A 25,457-nucleotide genomic window follows, 5' to 3' on the forward strand; every position below is an offset into this window, starting at 1 on the left:
ATCCCAAAAGCTTCCGCAGCATCAGTCCTCTTCAATTTATTCTTTACAAACCCCCAGAAGGGGCAGGGGAAAGAAAAGTGACAGGCGAAGCCCAAACTGCTGAGGGCACTGAACAGCCTGGCCGGTGCATGCTTGTGTGTGTGTGTGTGTGTGTGTGTGTGTGTGTGTGAGAAAGTACCACGTTTCACCACGACCCCCCCACCCTCTTTGCACCGTGGGCTTATGTAATGGTGGAGGCCGAGGAGTGACCATATGTCAGGAGGTGTGTGTAGACAGCAGGGGATTATACAGCAGCCATTATCAGCGTTAGGACATCCTTCTCCTCATCATCATTCAGGTATACACACACACACACACACACACACACACACACACACACACACACACACACACACACACACACACACACACACACACACACACACACACACATACACATACACACACACACACACACATAGTGTTCTACACACACCCATTTAATTCTGAGAGCTCACTAGCTCTGTGTAAATTGGACAGGGAGAAAGAGTATGACAACAAACAGCCATATGTTCACAGTACTAGGAACAACATTTGGGGCTTTTGGTGCTGCCTCATTTTTTCGCCCCCTCTTTTATTCTCCACGTCATTGGGTATTATGGAAGTGTTCATGTTCAAAACGAGAACTCTCCCACTATATTGCAGCTCTGCACCCCTTCTCCTCTCTCTCATGGAGGTGTGTGTCTGAGGGAGTTCGTGGAGCATGCCCATCCTTGTGCGTGTGCGTGTGCATGTGCGTGTGCGTGTGCGTGTGCGTGTGCGTGTGCGTGTGCGTGTGTGTGTGTGTGTGTGTGTGTGTGTGTGTGTGTGGTATGAAGAGTACGAAGTACAAAGCCTGGTCCATGTGTTGAAATGCAGCCCCCGGGATGGGCCGTATTATCCCTGCCTACTTCACCAGCAGGGTCCCGGGGCTCGAGCTGGCTCGTGGCCCTTTGTCTCCAAACAGATGGAAATGGGCAGAGGAGAGGAGAAGTGGGGAATCAGAGAGAGAGAGAGAGAGAGAGAGAGAGGAGGAGGAGGAGGAGGGGAGGAATAAAATGGACGGAGGAAGAAGAAGGGGAGGGGAGGGGAGGGGAGAGAGAAAGAGTCAGTCTGTTCTCATTAAGTGCTGTATTGAAGACGACGTCCCCCCACAATGCGTCAGCAGCGGCGGATGGTCCCCCTCTCATTCAGACTCACGCTCTGACCATCTGTACCGCCGGCCTGTCATAAGGTGTGTGTGCATGCATTAGGCCCCGGCACACGGCCCAATCTGGTGAGTTAAAATGGTGATATTCATTGGGTTTGGTTAAGATCTTTTAAATCCAATTGTTGGCCCTTTGTTCTGGACGCCTCATTGGTTGTGAGTCACTGCGAGTCAGCAGGGGAGTTTATTCAACATCCTGCTATCCCTTTTTTTGAGTCTCAGAGGCTCGCATACGCAGTCAAGATGCAGGTTTATAATTGCTGAATCCTAAAGACATTATGTCAACTTTAATCCTCTGTTATTATGACTAAAAAAGGAATTCTTTGCTCATCACTGCCCTGTCTTGAACTTAATTCCCCAAAACATTTTATCATTTCTCATAATAATCTAGAGATTGTTTTTTCAATTGACTGATTATTTGTTTGGTCTATACAATGTCAGCAAATAGCAAAAAAATGCCAGTTTCCAGAGCCCATGGTGACGTCTTAAAATGTCTTGTTTTTGGTCAACACAGACAGTCTGTTTTCAGTTTACTACTGTATATCAAAACCAGAAAATATTCACATTTTAGAAGTTGAAATCAGTGAATTCTTGAGTTTTTGCTTGAAAAAAATACTTAAATTGTTTATTTACATCAAAATATGTGCTGATCCATCTTGATTTTTGTTACTGACCCTTTCTTAACTTAAGATATCAAAAGCAATTTTTTGTATTACATTTTTCTGGTCTCCTCACATTGTTTAGCATATTAGCTCTGGGCCTTATGAATGAGGTAAAAATGCCAGAGCTGCCTTAAGGCCCTTACTATTACACTTTATATTGTACTTCAGTGGAGCCAAAAAAAGGCCTTCAGGACCCCTGAAGGTCAGGAGCCACGGGTTATATTTCTATTTTGGTAATCCAGCATTGGTTCTTTGTGACTATAGTTGTCTCAATACACTTTAGAGTTATTATATATGTTGGTATATGGTATATATGCCTTTTACTGTATTTGTTCCGGGTTTCAATTTTATATAGGCTAGTAGATATAGGCTACAATATAGAAGATGTTTATAATGTATACAGAATCCAAGGTTAAAAAAATCATTAAAACATACTTGTGCTTGCCTGTTCTTGTACTTCTACTGCTGTGACGCTAGCAATAAATTGAGAGTCCAATCTCAAATTTAGCTTTTCATTTTTTGGGTTTAAATGCTCGAAAGAAAGAAGTTTGCCCTAAACAAGATGTACCTTTATATGAAACATATGCATTTACAGTACATATACATTTTTTAAATGTCATTCCATCTTGAAAACCACACAGTATATGTACACCTACTCGGATTGGGCCTTTAAACCTTATTTGTCACACACTGAATGTAATTGGCCCCTGAACAGAGAATCTCATCTGGCTGACTGTAAAGTGGTCTGAAAAATCTCACATTCACCATGCAGTAGACTGAATATCTTTCTCTTTCTGTGTGTGTGTGTGTGTGTGTGTGTGTGTGTGTGTGTGTGTGTGTGTGTGTGTGTGTGTGTGTGTGTGTGTGTGTGTGTGTGTGTGTGGTCTCATAAACTGCATCTCTTCCCACTTCGTCTTCATTTCTACGCACGTTCATTTTTCTCCTCTATTTACCAAAAAACCCTCTAAACTCATAAACTCCGTGTCTTTGGGGAGGAATCCATCCATCTTCCGGACACCAAATTGAATTGATCTCAGGGGCCCCCACCTCGCCTTTTCAATAGGGGCCATCTGCGCGCGCTTCCCTCTTTGAATAAACGTGACAGCACGTGCTGCTTCTCGTCTTCACACGACGCGCGTGCCTACAAGCGTACCTCGCTGTGTAATCTGATTTCACTGCTTTCACTGCAGCTGATTGATTCACACACCGGGCCATGGAGGTCTTTGGTTAACTTGTAGATGCTATATTGATTTCTTTAATTAGTCACTTCCCTTATAATTCACTTTTTACTTTTAACCAAGAAAAAATAATTGCAAAATTACTTCTAAAATAAACAGAGCAGAACACAGACACACATTATTAGGCTAAATGATTAAACTTTTTTTTTAAACTTATAAAACATGTGAGGTGTAAGGTACAGCAAATATATAGAGAACATTCATCTGTCTGCCGGGTGGAAGAGTTTTGATGTGCCTTTTTTTAAGCTTTCAGCTCATGTAATAGAGACAAAGTGCCACATGGTGGCGCGCTTATCTTAAACTACGACGCTTGACAGCTGATGATGCATAGATTCTGAGAGAGAATCAGTATGAAAAAGATGTGTATCCACAGAGAATGAATCTAAACTGTGATAAAAAATGCAAATCAAAATAAAACAGGAGTTTAGTCTGTTATTCTTCAATAGCCTACATCAAAATACATCTAAATTTAAATATGCAAGTATAATATAACCACTGCTGGAAGTACTGAAGTAATATCCTTCATGTTCATATACCAATCTGACCTCGACCTTTTCTAAATATGGGTGAATACAGATATTGTTAATACAGATATTGTTAGAGATTAAACACACATCCCCCATCCATGACACAGCGTTGGTGTTTATTTGGCTCTCCATTGGGACAGAAAGGGGTCGTGTCCCAGTCATGACCTCCATTGTATTCTGGAGGGGATGAGATATATCTAAGGGTGTGTGGAGTGTGTGTGTGTGTGTGTGTGTGTGTGTGTGTTGAGGTAAGGATGCAGTTCAAAGGAGGACAAAATATTGATTCATATACAGCTGTGTAATTGCTCGAGGCATCTGTTGCCTTGTGGTTTGAACTTTCAAGTCTGTTTGGAGTCTGAATGAACTGGTCCGAGACCCCCTTTGTCTCGTGACACAATAGAGGACGAATGGCAGCAACAGCAGAGTAATGTGAAATCAATTGGTGGGGATATATGTTTTAATTGATTTTCTGTAGCCTTTATTTAACCAGATATACTTATTGAGCACTAGGATATAGTACTAGTACTATAGGAATTGGAAAGTGTGTCTACGTATGCACATGCATGAGATAAATAGTGAAATGCATTAATTGTTCAAATGTAGTTTCTGTGATTACATTAACAGAATAATAATTCTTAAAAGCATGTAATTTTGATATCATTCTAAATCATACCAACTGATGCTGTCAACCAATCAGGGTGCAGCGTCAAGACTTAAAAAATTGGTTTTCACATTCATTCCTTTTAATCAGTGGGAGTTCAACATTTTGGGAAATTTGCTGATCTGATTCGCTTTCTTGCCCAGAATTACATGAGCTCCAGTCGCCATGCTAAGCTAACTTGCTGCTGGCTGTAGCAGCGATATATTTAGTGTACACATAGGCGAGTGGTATTGATCCTCTCATCTAGCTCGCAGCGCAACACTGAATAAGCACATTTCTCAAAATGTCAAACTATTTCGTTAAAAGGAAGCAATGATTACTTGTTTGTAGGTTATGACCAGGTCAATCAAAGAGTGACTTCCCTGTTTTAATTCACAAGGTAAAAATATTAAGATGTTCACAAGAAGATAGAGCACAAATTGGAGGAATTTCAGGAAGAATGATTTTGTAGATGTCTATCTTTTTGTCTTTTAGTAGTCCTATCCTGTTAATTGTATTGTTACTCTCAGGTTTATCTTGCTGGATAATGGATTGTTTGCATTTGAAGAACATTCTTTTTGTGAGCCACAGTTTATTTAAAATATATCTCCAAGACTGAAAATATAACTCTTAAATAAATCTTTTCCTTGGAGGACACTTGGACAATACAATAAAGCATTCCTGTATTTTATGTCAATAAAAAAATACCAGTGCCCCCAAGCTTTTCCTGTAACACTTTAATATGAGTTATAGCCGTTTTAGCAGTAGGGGAGGGTCAGTGTTGAATATCAAATAATTCTGTGTTCTTCTTCATTAAAGGGCTGGAAGTTATTTGACAGAAAAAGGAATATTTGTTTACATTCCCTTTTAAGAGGCTGCTTCAAGGCCTCAGTGACTTCATTGTGTCTCTTTCACTGACTGTGTCCAGGCCAGATTGCTATCACACCACTGTTTTGTTCTGTTGCTTTGAGCGGGTGAGTGGTTGAATCACTAACAACTGTTTACCTTGTTCAACTTCATGAGCTGTGACAGAAACACTCCCTTTGCGTGGATGGACGAGAAAATAGATGGTTTTGCTCTTGTCTAAATATATAAAAAATAATTAAAAAAACTTTGTGAATTGAGTAGAACTGTATACTAGCAATGCCACTTAACAACAACAGAATTTAACCTCTGAAACCAATTTTTCATTTCATTTAGTTGTAATATGTGTGCTTGGTGTTCTGAACTGACTTCAACCAGTGTCATCTTTGGAGAGAGAACAGATGATGATCCAGCTTGTTTCCATGGCATCAACAGTTTTATTGATCGCTGTCGATTTTCGCCGCTGACATGGGTGACATCCATGTAAAGCAAAGTCTTGTTCTGGCAACAGTAACTGTGTGAGAAACAATCTCTGCTCCTACCTGCTTGTTTAGAGCGACGCTCACTAATCAGACAAATGGCTTCTAATGTTTTGATCGTAAGGAGATAATCAATTACAAATCACGAGTATTGACAAAAAAAAATACAATATTATTAAAACGTATATTTTACCTTTCCATAGAATTAATCTAGTGCATTTTGCAGACACTTTTAAATAAGCACTTTCCCAGCCCAAGTGGCACATAAAGATCATAGGTCAAAATAGTTTGTGGTCCCGGTTGCCATAGTATCTGATCTGACAAGAAAATGTTTAGATTTTGTACACATGAGGTGTGAATATTAAGAGTGCAATATGATAAAATTAGTTGTTTTATACATTAAAGCAGAAGTCTTCAACAGGGGGTCCTCAGAGTTACAGCAGGGGGTCCCTCCAAATCATTGATCATTTTTTTGAAGTTTTTTGAAGTACAGAAAAATACTTTGCACATCTGTAACGTGAGACAGGTGTGTCAGAGGGGGATAAGTAGGTCAAAAGTTGCAGAGAAATTTAAATTTAATAGAAGATGACGTTTTTGGTACTAGACCTTCATCTGGAAAAATTAATGACGGGAGTTTCTTTGCAACTTTTGAAAGATTTTTCAAAAATTAAAATGTCTTAACATGAATCCAACATATTATTAGCAAATATAAATCAGCCTATTTGTGAAAAGAAGACATATTAATGATAGGCTTACTGGCCTATATGTAAGGTAGTCATTACGATCCAGATACAGTTCATCCTGAGGATTCACTGTGTCTCATGCATGTTTAACATTAAAACATGATTTATAAAATCATACCAACAATTACTTTTATAGCTTAGTTTTCTATGCACTAACAAGGTATGTATAAAGGCTTTAGGCTTTTATAGTAGGCCCAGTTAAATATGCAACTTAATTTTATAAAATATGTAGTAGGGGGGTCCCTGCTCTAGCCCTTTCTCAGATAAGGGGTCCTTGGCTTAAAAAACGTTGAAGACCCCTGCATTAAAGTATGATGCTGTTGTATGTTTACTTTGGTAAAGCCCCCCCTCCACTCAAAAATGTGTTTTGCATATTTTGACTTGGATGTTTGAGCTTCACTGTGCAGAATGATGTATGTGCAGCGTTTGACACTAGAAGGCTGTTTTTTAGTGTTTTTCTGTGTTTAAGACATGTAAGCTACATATGAGATGATTTTATGACATCACAACTAGTTTGGAAGCTAGTCATGGTCCAATATGAAACGTACACACACGTGATGTGGAAAGAAGATATCATTTTAAGACCTTTTTTGTGGAAAAAACATAGAGACACAAATTATCATTCAAAGTAGAGTATTTTAATATTTCTTAAAACATGTCAGTAGGGGGCTTTAAGTTTCTATCTTAGTATGCTGTATGCTATATTTGCTGACTGGTAACAACTAATGATAAAGAACTTAAACTACCCATTGGGACCCCTACTGGTGCCCACTTAGAGAATCACTACCTCCCCTGTATACAACACTTTAATGTAATTAACCAACTCAATGTGCAGCAGGTTCACTGCTACATTGTGTTAGTAATATTGGCAGTGGCTTCACGTGTTGAAGACACCCCCTGGCGACATATTTCCGTACTACACCCCCATGTGCTGAGAAGCACTGCCCCCTGTGAAATTCCTGACTGCCAGGGTGATTCCTACGGTCACCAAGGGCTGCTTCCTACTGTAGCCTACCGTGTGCTCTGTGGCAAACTATTTCATAACCTCTGGATAAATGATCAACTACGGGAATGATATCTCCACCAATAAAGGGTGAGTTATGATTTAATAACGCTGAAGATACTGTCGGTCATATGTATTCTGCAGATGTTAGTGTGCGGGCTCAGTAGTGTGTGAAGCTCTGCCTTACACGTTATAATGTCCTGTCTCGATTCGTGAAGCTTTCAAAATATGGATACCAGTGTCTAGCCTACTTATTTTTTTATATAGGCTAGGCTACACAGAACAAAGGCTGTTGTTCAGTATGCTGACTGCGTTTTAAAGAAAGACTTGGGAACACGCCCTTGCTGTCTTTCCTACCTGTATGAAAGGGAATGCTTTCAACTTCATTTGAATGCCCGCAAACTGCGGCCAGACCAACGCACAAACCCAGACTTGCGAAGTTAACCCTATTTGTTAATTTTTCGCTACAGTTTCGAGTTTGTTACATTGTCGATTTGGTCAGACAGACGTTTTTATAGCGCCTTTCCCAACAAGAAACTCACAGAGCACAGTAAGACAGTAAAAAGTCAACTATGTTTCATACGGTTGACTGGATCCGCATTACCCCGGCTGGTGCACCGCAGATCAGCTGTAAACTGTAACCTGCGGCGGCAGAGTTGGATGACGCGGACGGATACATTGTAGCACTAACAGCCTCTGAAAACAACCAGTGAACCCCAAAATATACTGAGCACCCGTTTGAAACCACTGTGGCGTGCTTTGGGTTTTCAAGTAGTCGCGAACATCAGGTTACTGAGGTGAGAGAGAGCAAGAGGGGGGTTCCGAGGCCACAGTGAAACCAGGGAGTTTCCTGCCTCTAGGTCGGCCTGCCTGGTCACAGGTAGGGGCTGGGCGTGTAAACCTGCTCTGGAGCAGGCAGGCAATGAAGTGACCAACGTTACTGTAAAGTGATACGTATAGCCGTTTTCTCCTCATATTGGCCTATCCTACTTCCCTCTTTGCTTAAATTCTTCTAGGCTTACTATAACTCTTCCTTTTTGGTTGACTGTCCATAGTTCAGAACCATAGTTCAGCTCAGCAGCTTATCTCCTGTTTATTAAAATGTAGGCTATTATAAGATAATTACTAGGGCATGTAAAATTGGTCAAAAATGCTAAGCAGGTGCTCCTGTAGCACGTGCTCAGTCTGGCCACGTCTTATTGGATGTCTGTTCTGTTTTTTGATCCACTTCACTTGTGATGTTTATCGACAGAAACTTTACTTCAATACTTTTTACATAGGCCTGTTGTTGCTGTGTAGTAGACAAGTGATACCAAGGGAGTTCTACTATCACCTAAAATTAAATGACTACTGAATGGACGTGCTTGGTAGGCCTACACATTATTTAGCCTAATGTAAACATTGTTATTTACACAGTGAGTGAAATAAATTACAATAAAAACATACACGTCATCTCAAATCTATAGCTGTCTGAGCAAAATCTGCATGGGAACATAGTTTGACATTGTGAGAGCCACTGTTCCTTCCTCTCCAATAAATTATGCAAGACCCTCATTATCATGAAAACTTGTATGTTCTGGATGAGATTAACATTTGAGAGTTGTGCATTGATTCTTCTTCTTTTTCAGACAAGTGCTGGTGGTTTTGCGTGACAGCTGCAGAGAGAGTATTGATAGCGATGATGACACCTGTCAAGAGCTCTCAGATTTGAGGTGGGAGAGCATGGTGAGCTGCGTGGTTGTGTTGCAAACATAGCTCAAAACATGTATGTTAATATCAGTTAAAAGCATTTAAATGTACAGGTTTCAGGGTGAACATTTTCTTGACATTGAACTCAAGTTTTCTTCTGTAGTTGGACAGAGTTACTATATTCCATTCACATCTCTTGTATCCACAGGGCATAGGGCTGCATTGGCTGGCAATATGTCAGTCAACTACAATGGCTTTTATGTTGCCATGGTGATTTTAATAAACAGGAGGTAGCCTACAACCACCTCATGTCTCTTCAAATGACTGTTGACACCTTGAGTATTTAATTATTTTCAAAATGTCTAAGAGGTTAGATCTAGCATAAGTTGTTGAATAACCCTAGTCAAGCAGGGGAATAGTGCTGTCCCTTAGAAAAAGGAGAAGAAAGGAATTGCTTATCCTCTCCTTTATCTCCATTTCATGAATTGGTTTGTCACTGTTGGACTGGTTTGTTTTAAGTGCTGTATTAGAAAAACATTGCTGATAAGTTAGTCTGCTGAGAGGAAACAGGCAATATGTGAACGTCGCCCCCCCACTGTCTGTTAACTCAGGGTCTTTCGCCTGGTTTTGTGTCATGCATGATATGTCATGAGATAAACAGTAATACCCCTAAGGAAATTAGGTCATTGAGGCGCCAAAAAGTGACATTCACCAAGATAAAATATAGCAAATGTAACCACACATCACAAGAGCATAAGAAGCTGTACAAACACTGGTAGTAATATTCAAATATTAAAATAAAGGCATGAATAAGTGTAGGCCTTTTAAAAAAATATAAATGCATTATTTAAATATGATTCATCAATATTCCATGGTGACATTTTGCCGCTTTTTTGTCACATAATGAACTAACCATATATATAGAACAATAGATATGACATGACGTCATAACTAATTGTTCTGTATCTATGGAACTAACCATTTCTTCTCTGAGTGATAACTCAGTCCTATCTGAACACACTGACATGATACACACATTTATAAATTCATGCTCCTTATATCTCCAGAACATGCCTTAGAATCATCACGTTTTGAAGTTTTCTTTAGTTTCAAAGTTATCCAGTGTCTGACTCTGTGGGTTAACACTATGTTATCCGGTCAGGGGGAATGGATTATTTTCCCCCACAGCGTCTCCGTCACAGGCCACGCCCCCAGCTATGACGAGTCACCGACCAAGTGTATGGGTACATTGCAAGCAAGAATTGTTAATAGCTAATTTGGCATAGTTTTAATGGTGCCAATTTGCCAAAGCAGTTGGTTTATGACAACCTGATGACCTCAGCTAATGCAATGATCAACAGCTGGTTTATTTAATGACCGCTCGGGATCAGCTTGTTGTGGTTGCCTAGTAACACCAGCACAAAAATGCAACAGGTAAAGGCCAAATGTGAATGAATGAAGCATAAGGGTTGGAGTCAGTGTTAGTCAGACATACCTGTTGTTGAGAGCAGATATAAACTGATAGCGGTTTGTAATCGACACTGCACAAGAGATGCATGCTAATTATCCTTTTAGTCAATGACATGCAGATTCTAATAATCCAATCTCTTTAAATGCTAATAGAGACTCTGGATCTGCTGCTGCCTCGTTCATATCGCACAAGATATCTGAGGGGTTAAATTCGGTGACACTCTGGAATGTCGATTGAATTCCACAGAATGAATTACCCTCATTTGCTCAGTCATGGACAGGAACACAATGAGCATGTGACCGGGCCAGACTTCCACTGTGACTTGCTTTAATGTTCCCTCGTGTCCCGGCATGTCTCATGACTGCGGCCGTCACAGAGTTACCTTCTCTCAAGCTGGAGTGAAGTCATTATTGTGCATGAGCTAGTTGTCTCTTGTTATGGTGTTAGGTGATGTGTTATGATGGTGATAATAGAGGCAGAGCTACATGGGCGTCATGGTTACGGAGGGAAGGTTGAGGCGAGAGGGAGAAGTGTCAGCGAATGAGCTGCATGCTGATGGCTGGTAAGTGAGAGAGCAGGCTTCATTTTTATGAATGACTAAAACAGATATTTTTAACAGATTATGTCAAGAGGCAGGTCAAATGTCACAGCCTAGTTATCCACAATAACAATTTGGTAATTATGTGTTAATCTACAATAAACCCATCATCTCATGTTGGGTAAACTTAGGTCATATACACCATGAGCTCTAAATACATATAAGCTTTTAATAGCATATTTGCTCAAACTGGCTTTGCTCCAAGACTACATGTTGTCTACAAATTCGGCCCTGGTTATTTCAGTTGTCATTTTCTGAACATTTTCCTCTTTTTCGCTGGGGTTCAGTTGGATTATTATTCTTCTTAAGAAGAGAAACCGTTGTTTTCATAGCGGATCAGTGTAAAAAGTAGTGTTGGAATGGTACAGGAATCAAAGACGTGCCATGAAATGCAGTGCGATTTCAGGATGAATCACTGCTGAGTGAATGAGCTACAGGGGGCTTTTCACTTCGATTCTGCAGAAAGAACGGATGAACGGCTTGCCTGAAAGGAGGTTTTGAATGAAAACCTAACGGATCATCTGATCTGGATCATTAGATGCTTAATTTGCTGCTTTGCACAGGGAAACTGGAAGTCTTCTTTCTGCTCCTCTGACTCCTACTCATACAGTAATTGTGTCTTCAAAGGTTGAGCTCAGCAGGTCAGTTTGCAGGGTGGCTCAGTGACTTCAGACTGGCTTTAAACGTTTGTCAGTGTGTTATGGGGTCAGTAAATCCAGTAAGTTCTGAGTAGGTCGTGCCCTTTCCCAGAGTTTCTGAAAGGTCCGTTTCAAAATGACTCTTAATCGGCTCAAGCTGCAGCTGTAACAGTACCATGCATTTGTGTGTAAACTACACAGAGCATGTTGTGTCCTGTATGGAAATGAGAATATTGAAAATTATGATGTTTGAGATGTAACACTACATACGTACTGTAGTCAGGTTGTCAAGATAATCGAATCTCGCCAAGTGGCCACGCTGACTGCTTTTATTGGACGTGATGTGAAAGGTGCAGCCGAGCAAAGCTGATTCATTTACGGCGGCGGCTGACAGCAGATGTCTCGTGGCTTCGGTGTAACTTCGCTCTAGCTCCTCGCTCCGAGATGAAAGTATATTCTTGGGCTGTTTACGCACGGTTGTTGTTTGAAATTCCCAGTTTACGCCGCTGGATGTTTATTCTGTCTTTGTTCCTCGAGTCCGCTCAGGTTGTTACACCTGTTAGCTTGTGTGTTTTATTTTGTAGAACACATATTTTATCTTGAGTATTTTATTGGGGGCATTTGAGCCTTGTAGCTCTTTTTTTGAAAGCTCCCTGGTGCTATGTTACATCAAGGAATTTGGGATATGTTTGGCACACAGAAGTTTTCCCGAAACAATAATTTATGTTTTCACAAAGGGGGAAAAAAAATGGTCTTGTGAGAAACTATACCTTTCATGCTTCATGATTGCTGTGATAATGTTGCCCTTCCTCCTCTCCCGCTCCTCGTTGCCAGTGTTTGCCAGGACAAACAGACAAGCCGGCAGCTCAGCAGGGGTCTTGGATTACCGTGAAGAACCTGCCAGGGCTCCCTGCCTCCCTCCCTTCCACAGTGGGGGATTCCTATTTCAGCCTCGGACTCTCCCCGCAAACTTAAAGTGGTTCCGCTTACCAATTTTCTCTGGCATGGCAAAGACAGAAACCACATGTGAGAACACCCGCAGATCCTGTTTCACTTCAATATAGACCTCAGAGACAGGCCTCTCGCTGGGTTGGTGGTGAGCATGTGCAGGACTGTACTGAACAGTTGGCTCAGCGCGAAGTATCTGAAATGGTTAGAGATAATATGCGGAGACGTTGATTCCTGCGAGAAAACACACCGAAGCAGGAAGTAATCTCTTTACTCGTGGCTGCACTCTGACTGAACCTGGACCACGCACTCATTTAACCCTTATTAATCCCTCATTTAGCCACGTGCCCTTGCTTTTAAGAGGATTAAAACAGGTGATGGAAATGCCTCTGTGATTTTGTCCAGCTTGCTTAGCAGTCATTCATCACAGTGAAGCATTAGCAATGTCTGGCCACTTCCATCTTGATACAGGTGCCTTTAAACCCATTGGGCCCATGAGCCAGATCTAGCTACAATTTCTTTACAAGAATGTATTGTTAAATATACCTCTGGTTTTTATTGTATTTGTTTGGAATAATAAATCGTTGGAATAGAAATTGGCTTTTTATTTCACATTTAACTTTTGAATTACATTTTGGGAAATGGCCCCCGGGTCATTTCAGTTTTAGACCCCTGCTTTAAACTAAGATTTTCATATCTGAATTACCCAAATAGGTTAAATAAAATAAAATGTCATCTGTTCTGAGACATATTAACGTCAGAGAGGATTTAAAAGTCACCTATGTTAAAAAAAAAAAAAAAGAAGCTCCTATTTGACTTAGGATCCGCAGCAGCTGGCTGGTGGTGAAACTGCAGAGAACCAGTTGAGGGAGGATTTGTCACCTTGTGAGGATGATTCAGGCATTTAAAAATGATTTGCGCTACAAGCATTTCCAAATATGAAGTTGTGCAACCTTCAAAGCACTTTCAGTAGTCTGTGACAGTCACGCAAGCATTCACACACACACACACACACACACACACACACACACACACACACACACACATACAACAGTCACTCACAGATGTGCCGACACCACAGAACTGGGTCATACTTGATGATCTGTGCCACTGTGTATTTTTGGACCCAGTGAAGTGTGTTTCCCTCCAAGTGGCAGATAAAGATTGCAGTACATGCACTAAATCTGGATAAGGGACTCATTTTTTTAAATTTTTTTTTTCCTGGAGTTGTGAATGCAGAAAAGCAGGGATGTCTTGTGAGTGAGGGTTTGATCACCACCTTTAAGGCGACTAGAGTCATAAATCAGCCATAAATCTTTTGTGCTGGAAGCCTGGCCTGAGAGTTATAGTGCAGGTTTCGATCGGGGAGGAATACTGCAGCTTCAGACCATGTCAGGACAAAGTGTTGGTATGTAAGAGGAGATAGGAAAGTGTTTAAAGCACTCTGGATGATGGATGCAGATATTTGAAAATTGGAATTTGTTCATACTTCCCCTAAAATATTGTAGATGGATAACATTTATTTTTTCCCTTTACTATGTAATGACAGTGGATAGACATGAAAGGGCGTGTCAGATGGGGGATGACACGCAGCAAAGGGAAGCAGGGGGGATTCGAACCCACGCGCTGTAGGACTCAGCCTACATTGGTTAAACACTCTTACTGGGTGAGCTAGAGACCACCCCAGATGGATAACCTAAAGCTGCTGTTTGAGAGAGCTTTTCTATCCCCCTCTCCATAGGGTTTGTGGATGTTAAATGGCATGTGTAGGCGGGCTGGCTCAAAGTGTTTGTGTATAGGGAATTGAGTGTTATCTGAGCAGAAATTTGATTTATGACTTTTTGAGTTTTTTAAGTTTTAACTACATGTGTATTTCACACTTCACATTTTTGATCTCACCCAGAGGTGTCTGAGAGGCTGTGTGTGTGTCATGCAGGTATGCTACACAAATGTTTATAGCATGCCCCAAGCTACCCATGACTCACTTTTCTCTCCCTTTTGTGCAGTTAATCAAAAATGTGCTTTGAGTCTTTGAGCCAAATGTATGTTTATTTTACCATAAAACCGTCTCTGCTCACAATCTCTGACCATACCAAATCAAGTGCACTCAACAAACGTCCTCTGATCATCCACTGCTGCCCCCCCCCCCCTTTTTTACGTTTGTGGTTAGAGATGTAAATAAGGCCTTATCTCGGTCTCAGTGCTTTATTAATCCCAAAGGGAAATAGCAGTGTATAGACGAAGGCGCAGCTTCTGTTTCTATCAGTGAACTAAATCTAATTTTCAAAGAGTCCAATTTTATTCTGTGTTATTTCACCCCAGAACGCGTCCTATGGCACCATTTTGATGCTACCAAGCCATCACCTCCCGTTAGCATTCCATTGACTGCCATTCATTTTGGCGCCACTTTGACAGTGAATAACTTTACATCTGAAGCGTGTATTTGTCCATTTGTTTATGTCCATTGTTTATTTCTAAAGAAACACGACAATGTATAAAAGGCTCCATTACCTTGTATCTCACGTTATGGCTCCGTAGCAGACGTTTTTATAAAAATAGGCTAACGATTATGTCATAACCATGCGACTTACTGTCGCATAGTAGAGGAATTACCATATAGTACAGGAGAAGCTCTCAGGCAGTTTCGACTTACATTAGCTGTTTAAGTTTAATTACTAATGTTAACTAGCATTTTAGTTAGCATTAATTAGCCTGTGCCTATGTTATCTCCTTACATATACCTACGCTCTCCGTCTCTGCAAGATTGGGAATGATTGAGATTTCTCTTGGCACAGCTACCAGAAGACTTCCAACTATCAGACAGGCTGCTCACGTCACATCTACGTCATCTCTCTCAGTTGGAGGCTGCTCAGTAACGCTCAGCCATCACCGCAAAAGTGCTTCTAATATCCTTCACTGGTCTCCGTCCAGAGACACGGGATCTGTAGGTCCAGTTTATATACTGTCTATGGTTATTTGCTAGCTGAATACAAATGGGTGCAAATCAATAGCATCCCCATATGTTTTCTGTTGTTTTTTGTGTAGTTGAAGAACCCTAGGCTATTGGGTTCCACTCTCTAAAACCAAACCTACGTCCAACAAGTATCAGATATGTAATGATATGAAATCAAGGAAGAACAAGTAACTCTTTGTGACGCTGTAACCAGCCGGCATCATTTAGTATAAATGACTGAAACTGTAAGTTAATGAATCAAAATTGGAATAGATTCGATTTCTGGTGTTTTACGCGTTTTAGGCCTGTCGCAATATGCAATAAATCAATTAATCGCATGATAAATAAAAATGAGCTCGATCATTTTTAAATGGAAATTATCGCGGCCGGAAAAATTTCCATTGTATTTATTGTTTCTGATTGTGTTTGGTTTTTATTCCAGTGCATTTTTTGGAGACTGAGAGTCCATTTTATTTATTGTTTTTGGTTGTCTTCCAGTTCCAGTGTTAAAATATTCTTTAGAAATAAAAGTTTATTGATCTTTGAAAAGGTGTACCTGCATTATTATGCCATCATCATTATATTAGATGAAAATGGTCTCAGAACGACAATATTATCGTTTATCGCAATCATTTCTGGGACAATTTATCGTCCAGGAAAATTTGTTATCGTGACAGGCCTACGTGTTTCCACTATACAATACATGCATTTGCATGTCTAGTCGAAGGTTAAAAATGAAATGATACAACAGCATTTCTTCAGTCCTTAGAAAGCTGTTTGATTGAAAATGTTATCCAAGCCTCTTAACAAATGCATCCTGGGGTTGTGTAGAAGTGTTGGTATAGACATACCGTATTATATTTTACATGCTTTATTTTACATTCAAATGAAGCATGTCCTAGCCACAAGCAATTCATTTTTTTCAGTATTATTAATGCATTACTGCTGTGACACTCGGGAGCGAAGTAATGAAAATCTAACATGTATTACACTGATACAATCAACTGTTTATTAAAAGTAATGACATGTAGGTAGAACGAGGACACGTTGATTTGAACAGTTCTGTGAATTTCTTCCTATTTTACTGTGATGTCACAACTCCCTGAGACTCGCTCCCAAACTGGCAACACCTCCATCTTATTGAACTTCTCCTGTGAAAGAGAGGCGTTTATCTTCACCACACTCGCGCTGTTTTCATCCTCTCAACGCGTGTCAGTGGCTTAAATAGTTTGCTGTGTGTCAGTTGTCAGCCGTATGGGAATAAGAGCAAATTGCGGCTTCACAGTTGCAGTGTTTCTTTTATCTGGAACGCTCAGCTGTAACCTCCTGAGAGCTGCCTATAACATAGTGTTGTCACTGCAGGTTTGTAGCCAGAAGATTGTACTGCAGCTGCAGATAAACACAGGGCACATCTGAGTATGTACTGTATGCATGTGGGGTGCTAACAAAATACTAAATGATAAAAAAAAAAAAGAAATGTGATGAAAAAAGCCTGTGACTTGAATGATTAATTGTGTAATGTTCTTTATTCACTGTCAGACACTGTCTCTGTCTTGCCGGCTCCTCCTGTCCCTAACAGTCAGATGTGGGCAGGTTTCCCAGACGTTTCACATTTTGAATTCAAATTTCCCGTCTGCCCCCCCCCCTTTCTCCCCTCCAGGTTGATGCTTCCTCACCGGGCGCCCCCAGGGTCGCTTTCAAGCCTGACTGCCGACAGCTCGTCACCTCTGTCAGCCTCTTGAGCGAGCCAATTGATTGCCTCTAGGTCAACAACACCGCGCGCAAGGTTCCGCTGCGTCTGCCAGCGGTCCAGCCGAGCAGCCTCTGCTTTGCCCAGAGCCCAGCTGCCTGGGCAGGACTGCATCGCCATGGACACAGAGTCCACCTACTCGGGCTATTCCTACTACTCCGGACGCTCCCGGGGATCCCACAGGCATGGGTAAGACTAAATCCTTTTTTGTCAATAGTTCTGTTTCCTCCCGTCTCTGCTTTTACCTGGAGGGGAGCGGCCAGAGTATCCTTTTTTAATCAGCAAATCCCTACCAGGGCCGGGGCTGCTGTTCGGCAGCTGAACTTGCACTTTGACCTCTCTAAAGAAGACCAAATATATATCTATTGTAACACGTAGTTGACTAATCACTCAATTGCCTAACTAAAAACTAGAGATAGTCCGATACCATTTTTTGCTTCCCGATACCAATTCTGATATCTGAACTTGCGTATCGGCCGATACCGAGTACTGATCCGATACCAGTGTGTCATATATTTAATTATGTTTTAACAACTGTATACTACTATCCCTGTATGGATGTGATATGATTTCTATCTTTGTTGTCGGTCTGGCTCAGGTTAAACTCTTTGTGAAACATGAATGCCACAGAACTTTCTTTTATTCTGCAGTTTGACGGTCAGTTATAACGGAAAAAGAACATAAATAAACTACTTGCATTAACTCCAGTACTTCCCGATACCGATACCAGCGTTTTAGGCAGTATCGGTATCGGCTCCGGAACATCTCTACTAAAATCGAATGTTGATAATTGATTAGTCATTTATCAAGCAAAAATGACAAACATGTACAACTAGTAAAATTGTAAAATATGTGTTTTTCTTGTTTGGGGCTCATGTCATACAATTATAAGCTTTGTGATTGGATGTTCATTGCCAAAATGCACCTTGGTACATGCAGTTTTATAGACACAGGTTTTCACCTTCAACTGTTTCCTCAAAGAACTAGATATGTTGTAAGATATTTAGTTTATCTTGTGTACTGATGGTTCAGCTGGGAGAGTTCCATGTCCATTCAAGCCAAAGAGCACTGTGACTGTGAGTCACGTAACACTGTCTATGGGAAAAATGAAAGGGACTTTTACTTCTGAAACCAGGGACACCTGAAATAGCTCCTCTCTCTCTCTTCGCACATCTGTAATGTCAAAAATGCTGGACGAAAAGAGTTGGATTTTAGAACACACGAAAACAAACTACAATATTGCCTAAAGTTGCTTCTGGCTTCTGTCACATATGGAACAAACATCCCTATAGAACAGTATCTTGCATTGTTTGTGGTTGTGTGTCTTGTTTCATTGTCAAAGGTTGTTTAATATTTACATACTTAATCTCCAACTTGGACATATCTTAAAAATATTACTTGAAATGTCATTTCATAGACTAACTGAATAATCAACTAATTGACAGAATCAACCAGTCAGTTTATCTTTATTCCCTTTCTTATGCCTGGATTTCCACTACCTTAACCTTCCTTTCCCTACACATGTCCACCCACTGATCCCACCTCCCGTGTATCTCTGTCTTCCTCTCTGGCCGAGCATGTGTGGAGCCCACAGCTTGCATTAGTCTGTCAGCAGTGAAATGGCTGCGGCTGACAGGCCTCAGGAAGGCAGCAGGGGACAGGTGCTGAAGAGGGCTGACTGACTGATGGCTCAGTGGACCCGTTGAGAGCCTGAGAGGGAATGAGAGGAGGGTATTGGAGAGAAGGCTCTTGTTCCACAACAGCCCCTCCCTTGTCACTGACGACCCCCTCTTGCTTGTTCGCCATATATCTCTCTCAGTTCCCCATTGCCGCCCCCCCACTCTCACTGTCACCTGTTGCTGTTTAAGGAACTTCGTGTCCCATGTCGGCTAGGGCTGCTGGATTACGGAAAAAAACATAATGGCGACTACTTTGGTCAATACTGAAATCAGGATTATTTAACCCCGATTACTCATTGTCTTTTGGAGAGATGTTGCATTTATTGAACTTAAGAAAACAGTGAAACAGGTTAAACAAATCAACAGTGAAGCACCATGAACTGTGAAATTTCCCTTAATACTTCCCCCGTTTTTTTTTTTTTCCATTCAGAACACATGAGAAAATAAGAGTTTACTTGCAAAAAGTAACGTGTTAAATAATCGTTTTTCTCGATTAGTCAGATTTTGTGATCATTGGAAGCCAAAATCGTAATCGCTATTCAAATTTCAATAAATTGCACAGCCCTATCGTTAGCCACTTTCTGTCCCTGTCTTCTTCCCCGTCGCTCTTTATCCTTCACGCTTTTGTCATCTTTATCTTTTTACTCTCCCTTCCCTCATCATACCCTTGCTCATTTTTTGCTCCCATGTGTCCGTCACGATATGAATGCAGCAGCTGCCCCTTTCTCGTTCGCTCTTGAACTCTCCTCTTGAAACCCCCCCCCCTTCTTAAATGGATTCCTGGCTACTCTCTAAGGATGGGTAGGCGCAGGCGTATCACTTGTTCCCCACTCACTCGCATTCTCCGGGGCTGGAATGTGCCCTTGTAGCTCAAAGTTACGCAGAGCAAAAGTCTTGCTTCGGTTGGAATCAAAGATAAGGGGGAGAGGTTAGTGGGTAGTGGTGGGAGCTCTTATTCCCCACTACTTCTGTTTCTGAAGCCTTTCAAGTGAGTGACAGCAAATTGGAAAGGAACATTATGGGCATCCCCGCCAAGCGCCTTTGCCGCTCCTCTGCTGCTCCTCTGCTGCTCCGCTCCTACCATGACTGTGCCAAAGCCACCGGCTGGCCTCTAATTTGATATTTAAAAAAAAATTAATTGTTGCCTTTGAAACCCCTTGCCATCGTCGTCTGAAGGTAATCTTTTTACGCCGAGGGGTGCCACGCGTGAGGCAGTTCTGGATCGCTGTAGTCTAATTACACTGATGCCCGGAACAGATGCAGGAACGTGGGCGCACAATCACATACGAATAATTACACACGGTAACATGATCTTGTCGTTGTATTTGTATGAATGCATAATTTGGGAGGCAATCTTAAACACAATTTGTCAGAATATAATAGAAGGATGGAATGGAATTGGCTCAGGTTTTCATTAACAGACCATGGAGTTGTTCCCTCTCATAGCTGGCTCTTTGCCCTTCTCCTATGTCAAACTATCCTTAACTGGTGTCCAAGATACTTTCACAAAATAGTCCCCTGGTTCTTCAGTAATGGAAGAGTAGCATCTCTGTCCGTGGACGTTACTTCCTGCCAAAAGCTGAGACAACACATGCTGATGACGCTGGTTTCTTTATACATTACAGCGATCCATACATTGTTGTATTTAGCCAGAATCCAGAGCTGCACAATTTCCCTCTTTGGTCATAATTTTCCATTACCACATAACTTCTTGGAAGTAGCAAGCGGCTGCCATGTTTTGTTTTTGTTTTTGTTTTTCTCCAATATATTCTTTGGTGCAGTGCAGTATTTTGGTGTCGAGTCATTTTACTTCAGTTTTTTCTCTCAAAAGTTTCCTAAAGATGGCTCCTGCACTCTGTCAGTTTTAAGTATTTAAATGAATGTGAATTTGCAAATCTCATATTAGCAGCTGCTCATGTGGAAAATTGCTTCTTTTGATTGGTATAACTCCAATTATAGGGCAGCACACAGCATTCACATGGGACTGAGTGAGTCATTTAAACTAATTCATTCACAATTACAATTCCATTTGGAGGTTCCTGAACGATATGCCTCTTGAAGAAGACGTTTTATATACATTTTATATAGATTTGTAAGTTGACCGTCTGGCTTAATTAGTCTGAATACTGTTGTAATAAAGATGTTTAGGAGAGTGAATACTCTAAATACTGATGATGATTGACTGTGCAATCTCTCAACACAGAGCATGGAGGCTGTGTCCGACCATTTCTGAAAGTTTCCAAAACCGACAATCCAACACTCACACCCACTTCACGCTGTGCTAGGGTTTGATCCGTTTAAGCTCACTTTTTTCATGCTTCACCCAACTATTTCTCTGGTAGTTTTAATGTGAAACAGCAGAGTGCAACGCTATGAATGTCCTCCAGGAGAGACTTTCTGAAAATCTGTTATTCACACATTTAAACAATATCAAGTCTCCTCCCTCTCTATGACGGACAGCTTTTTACTCCATCTTGCAGTGTGGCCATGTAGAACAGCTAATTTCTGACTTTCGGACAACATGTCATACAACTCCTTCTTTTCCAGCTCAACCCGACCCTTCTTTGTCACTGGAATGTCTCACCTTACTGTAGCATTATCTGTATGAGGCTTATCCTGGGGAGCGGCCAGTTCACAAGACTGCTTATCACACCCAGTACCCCTCCAACTCAACCTGGGTCAACACCAAACTGCACGCGCTACAGTGGGGATTATATTAAGTAGAGCTTATTAGTCAAGTTACAATTATCATTACCAAGAGGATTGAAATCATACTTGTTGGACCTTTTAAGCTAAATGTGTTTTAAAGGAAATGTAATATTGATTTAAATATAATAATCAATAATCAAAGTTCATGACGGAGACTTTCTTTTCAACAACCCCATCACACACGGAGCACTAGACTGCTTGCTGTCGCCCTCCCTCCCTTGTTCCAAAACGTGTTTATGGGTTTGAGGTGACTCAGGTGAGTGTGTGGTTGGTCGGTCAGTTTTTATTTGGCCTCATGACTCTGCCCATTTGGCCGAGCTTGAGTCGTCCACCAGTGCCGTGGCTCAGATGGCTGCATTGACACAAAGCTGTGTGGCACACAGGCGCCTGGGTTGCCCTGCCAGCCACAGAGAGAACAAATTGGTCCACAGACAGTTTGACGTTCCATGCTAGTTGGCTCTACTTCTCCAATAGCGTCCTGCTATCGCTCTCCCTCTGTGTGAGGTGGAGATTGCGACCACAGCCACACACTCATCCTCAGGTGTTAGATGGAAACGGTGCTTCCAGAGCCTAATTGGCAGGACTCGGCCCCAGCTCTGCCAGGCATCTCTGCCCCTCACGAGACCCCTCCCCCTCCTCCCTCCCCTCCCATCCTCACTGTTCCAAAAACGCAATACGCGTTTCAGGGATCCACGCTGGAAGTCACATTCCATTAATCAAATCATAGCACAGCACTCTGTTGGAATACCAATGAGCCGGCTGCATGTTAATGAGGCAGGAAGAGGATGTGGGAAGGGAGGGGAGAAGGTGTGTGTGTTTTGTGTGTTTTTTGTGTGTGTGTGTGTGTGTGTGTGTGTGTGTGTGTGTGTGTTTGGAACGAGGTTTCAAGACGGTGCGATCACCCCAGAAGCATGCTGAAGGGAGAATGAGAAAACGGACTGGGGGAGGGGAGAGGCTGGTAGACAGAGGCCGATCTGTTCAAACCACTCCCTGGCTGCCCACAGGTCTGCTCGCCTCTGTATTTCCTCGAGGTGCATTCACAATTGCCCATTTCAAAATGCTGCTGTTCACAATTTGACAATTTGTCTAACTTGCATCATCATCATTTGCACGTTTTTCTTACACATCTGTAGTCTCGCCAGCACGCTGAGAACCAGGTGTTGCTTTACCTTCTGTTCACAATGAATCACGCTTTGCTGGGATACACAAATGGACATTACACATGCTGTGTGTACAGACACACATCCACACCTTGTTTACTGTAAGCCGGTGGTTCCCGATCTTAAAATGAAGTACATGTGACTCCTCATTACAGGTTATCTCTTAATGTGGATTTGGGTTATGGGCATTTTAATCAAAGAGGGATTTCTCCCTCTCAGATAGTTTCATTTGAAGGATTTTTAGAAAAGGCCTGAAGTAATTCACAAGAGAAATAGAATGCAAAATAATAAAAAACAGTTTTGTGTGACATATATATATATATTTTGTCATTCTTATCAAATGAATACATGTTTATGTCATTCCTTTAATCATTGTGTGACCCCTCTGTCCCTTAGATGTAGGATTAGTAAGATTATAATTTGTTCCAGAAGTTTCCTTACTATCCTTCAATTTGCTTCACTGATTCCTTATTCAGTTACTGGTTTCTGATTTCCCAGATTGCTTTGCACTCAGAGAGAGAGAGAGAGAGAGAGAGAGAGAGAGAGAGAGAGAGAGAGAGAGAGAGAGAGAGAGAGAGAGAGGGCTGTGTAGGTAGGATCAGTAGAAATATTACAGTCATTTGTTTTCCAGTTAAAGTAACACTGTCAGTGAGATTATTTCTACAGATGTAAACACTGGCTGCATTGCATTCTAATAAATGAGTGGAGAAAAAGAAACAGCATTGCTCTTGTATATCAGTGTAGTAGATCCTGTAACTATGATAACTTGTTCATATTGGAGAAAAGGCTTTTAGGGTGAAGTCTAACTGATGTGTTTGGTGAACGTGACACATTGCAATTTCAATTTAAGTGACTTTATTGGAATGGGTGCATAAAATACAAAGAAGCATCACAGAAGGGCAGAAAAAAGGATGTGAATAACACAAGATATAAATACATACTACAGATGATTCATTATTTGCCATGTGAGACGGAGCTGTGAGATGTGAGAAGGGCTCACAAAGTTGCGGAGCTCGTGGCCGGCTGCTACATATATTTTGCTGTCAGTCTGCAGCAGTCCTCCCTCTCTCCCAGTAGGACAGGAAGTCTCTCCAAGTCGCTTAGATAGAGGAACCCTAGGAATATTTTTATTATTTTTGTATTGACTGATATTGGCTGCTCTGACCTAGGAAGTGCAGCTCTGTCTCCATTGTTCTCTGGTTACAGTAAGAACACAATCCCTCTCAATAGTTGCTAAAGTATCTTAACATGAGCACCTTTTGTCACATTAGTCCAGTTATCCACAGGAATAGGATAACATCCACCAAACATCTGACAGACCCTGAAATGCAACTTTCATCCCAATTCTTTTTTTTTTAAGTAGTCGAGTGATTTTTTTCTTTTTAACACAACCTTCTGTTAGACTCTGCTCTTTACTTACTGTAGCTGTTACCTTTCCTTTCCTTTCCCCCAGAGCTGCTTCTTATTCTGCTGATGACTTTGAAGTAGAATCCTTTTTGAGCCCTGCTGCTCCTCCCAGCCTCCTCCCTGTTCCCTCTCCTCCCCAATTAATAATCACAATCAGTGACAGCCTCTGACTGATGATCACATCCACTGGAGGAACCATTTCTACAGGGATCATTATAGCCATAATAATATTTAAAGTAATAATGATAGCTGTAATATAGTTAAGAGCTTAAGTCAACCTAATCTCCTGGATTTATCAGACAAGAATATGTCAGTCACTCTGTCCGTGAGAGAAGCTGCTGCAGGCTATTGGAAATGAGCTCTCTCACTGTGTGCAGATTTGAAACTTAAGTTGCTGTTGTGATTTTCTATAGGAAATCGTGTCCACATTCAAGGGAAGTACAAGAATAGAGGCGGAAAGCATGCTGTTTAACACCCTTTAATCAAAACACTTCCATCCATCCAATTGCTAACTCTGTTAGACTGTAACCGTTCCACTGCTGTCAATCATTCTGATTCCACTGTTACCCTTGCAGGCAGGATATCCTGTACATTATGGTTATGAATTGTTATTGTGTGAGAAAGTAGCGTTCAAGGGCCACTTGTTTTTACACTTCAGCATAAGGCTATTGTTAATGGGCACCATATCTTATTTAGCTGTGTAAGACTTTCATTATCCAAACTTTTTGTCTTTGTCATTTTTTGTGTGTGACTTTGAAAAGATTACACCTGCTCTAATCAATATTGTTATAATAACAATGGCTCAAATGAGTTTGTATAATATGAAAGGTGTCGCTTGTAGTTCATCATCCACAGAAAATGATTACCTGTCTGCAGTTCATTCAGCTCTACAGAACATTTTAGCATCGGTCAACTCATTGTTTTGGTTGCATGGCCCACAGCTTCACAGCAGAGTCTCACCACTCTTATCAGCTTCGTTTCCAACCACAGAAGGCAGCTGATAAACGCTACCTGCCCAGCACCAAACAGCAGATGGAGAAAGTTATCATCTAGCTGGTGAAGCTAGCCAGCAAG

At 41.3% G+C, this 25,457-nt stretch overlaps 1 protein-coding gene across 9 annotated transcripts in view; it reads left to right on the forward strand.

The window, feature by feature from the left end:
• The first annotated feature begins 7,270 nt into the window (after positions 1 to 7,270).
• LOC116044577 (vang-like protein 1) overlaps positions 7,271 to 25,457 on the forward strand; it is a 49,824-nt gene continuing 31,637 nt past the window's right edge. The window contains exons 1-3 of one of the 9 annotated variants that reach the window (XM_035998633.1): positions 7,271 to 7,471; positions 9,010 to 9,146; positions 17,339 to 17,617. In XM_035998633.1, the coding sequence (XP_035854526.1) occupies positions 17,547 to 17,617 (71 nt within the window). In that variant the 5' untranslated portion in view covers positions 7,271 to 7,471; positions 9,010 to 9,146; positions 17,339 to 17,546. Of the gene's footprint in view, positions 7,472 to 7,565; positions 7,932 to 8,729; positions 8,749 to 9,009; positions 9,147 to 17,338; positions 17,618 to 25,457 lie in introns of those variants that run through there. The other 8 variants (XM_035998634.1, XM_035998631.1, XM_035998635.1 and 5 more) reach the window with 8 other exon arrangements.

Source organism: Sander lucioperca, chromosome 24 (assembly GCF_008315115.2).
Source record: "Sander lucioperca isolate FBNREF2018 chromosome 24, SLUC_FBN_1.2, whole genome shotgun sequence".
Classification (NCBI taxonomy): domain Eukaryota; kingdom Metazoa; phylum Chordata; class Actinopteri; order Perciformes; family Percidae; genus Sander; species Sander lucioperca.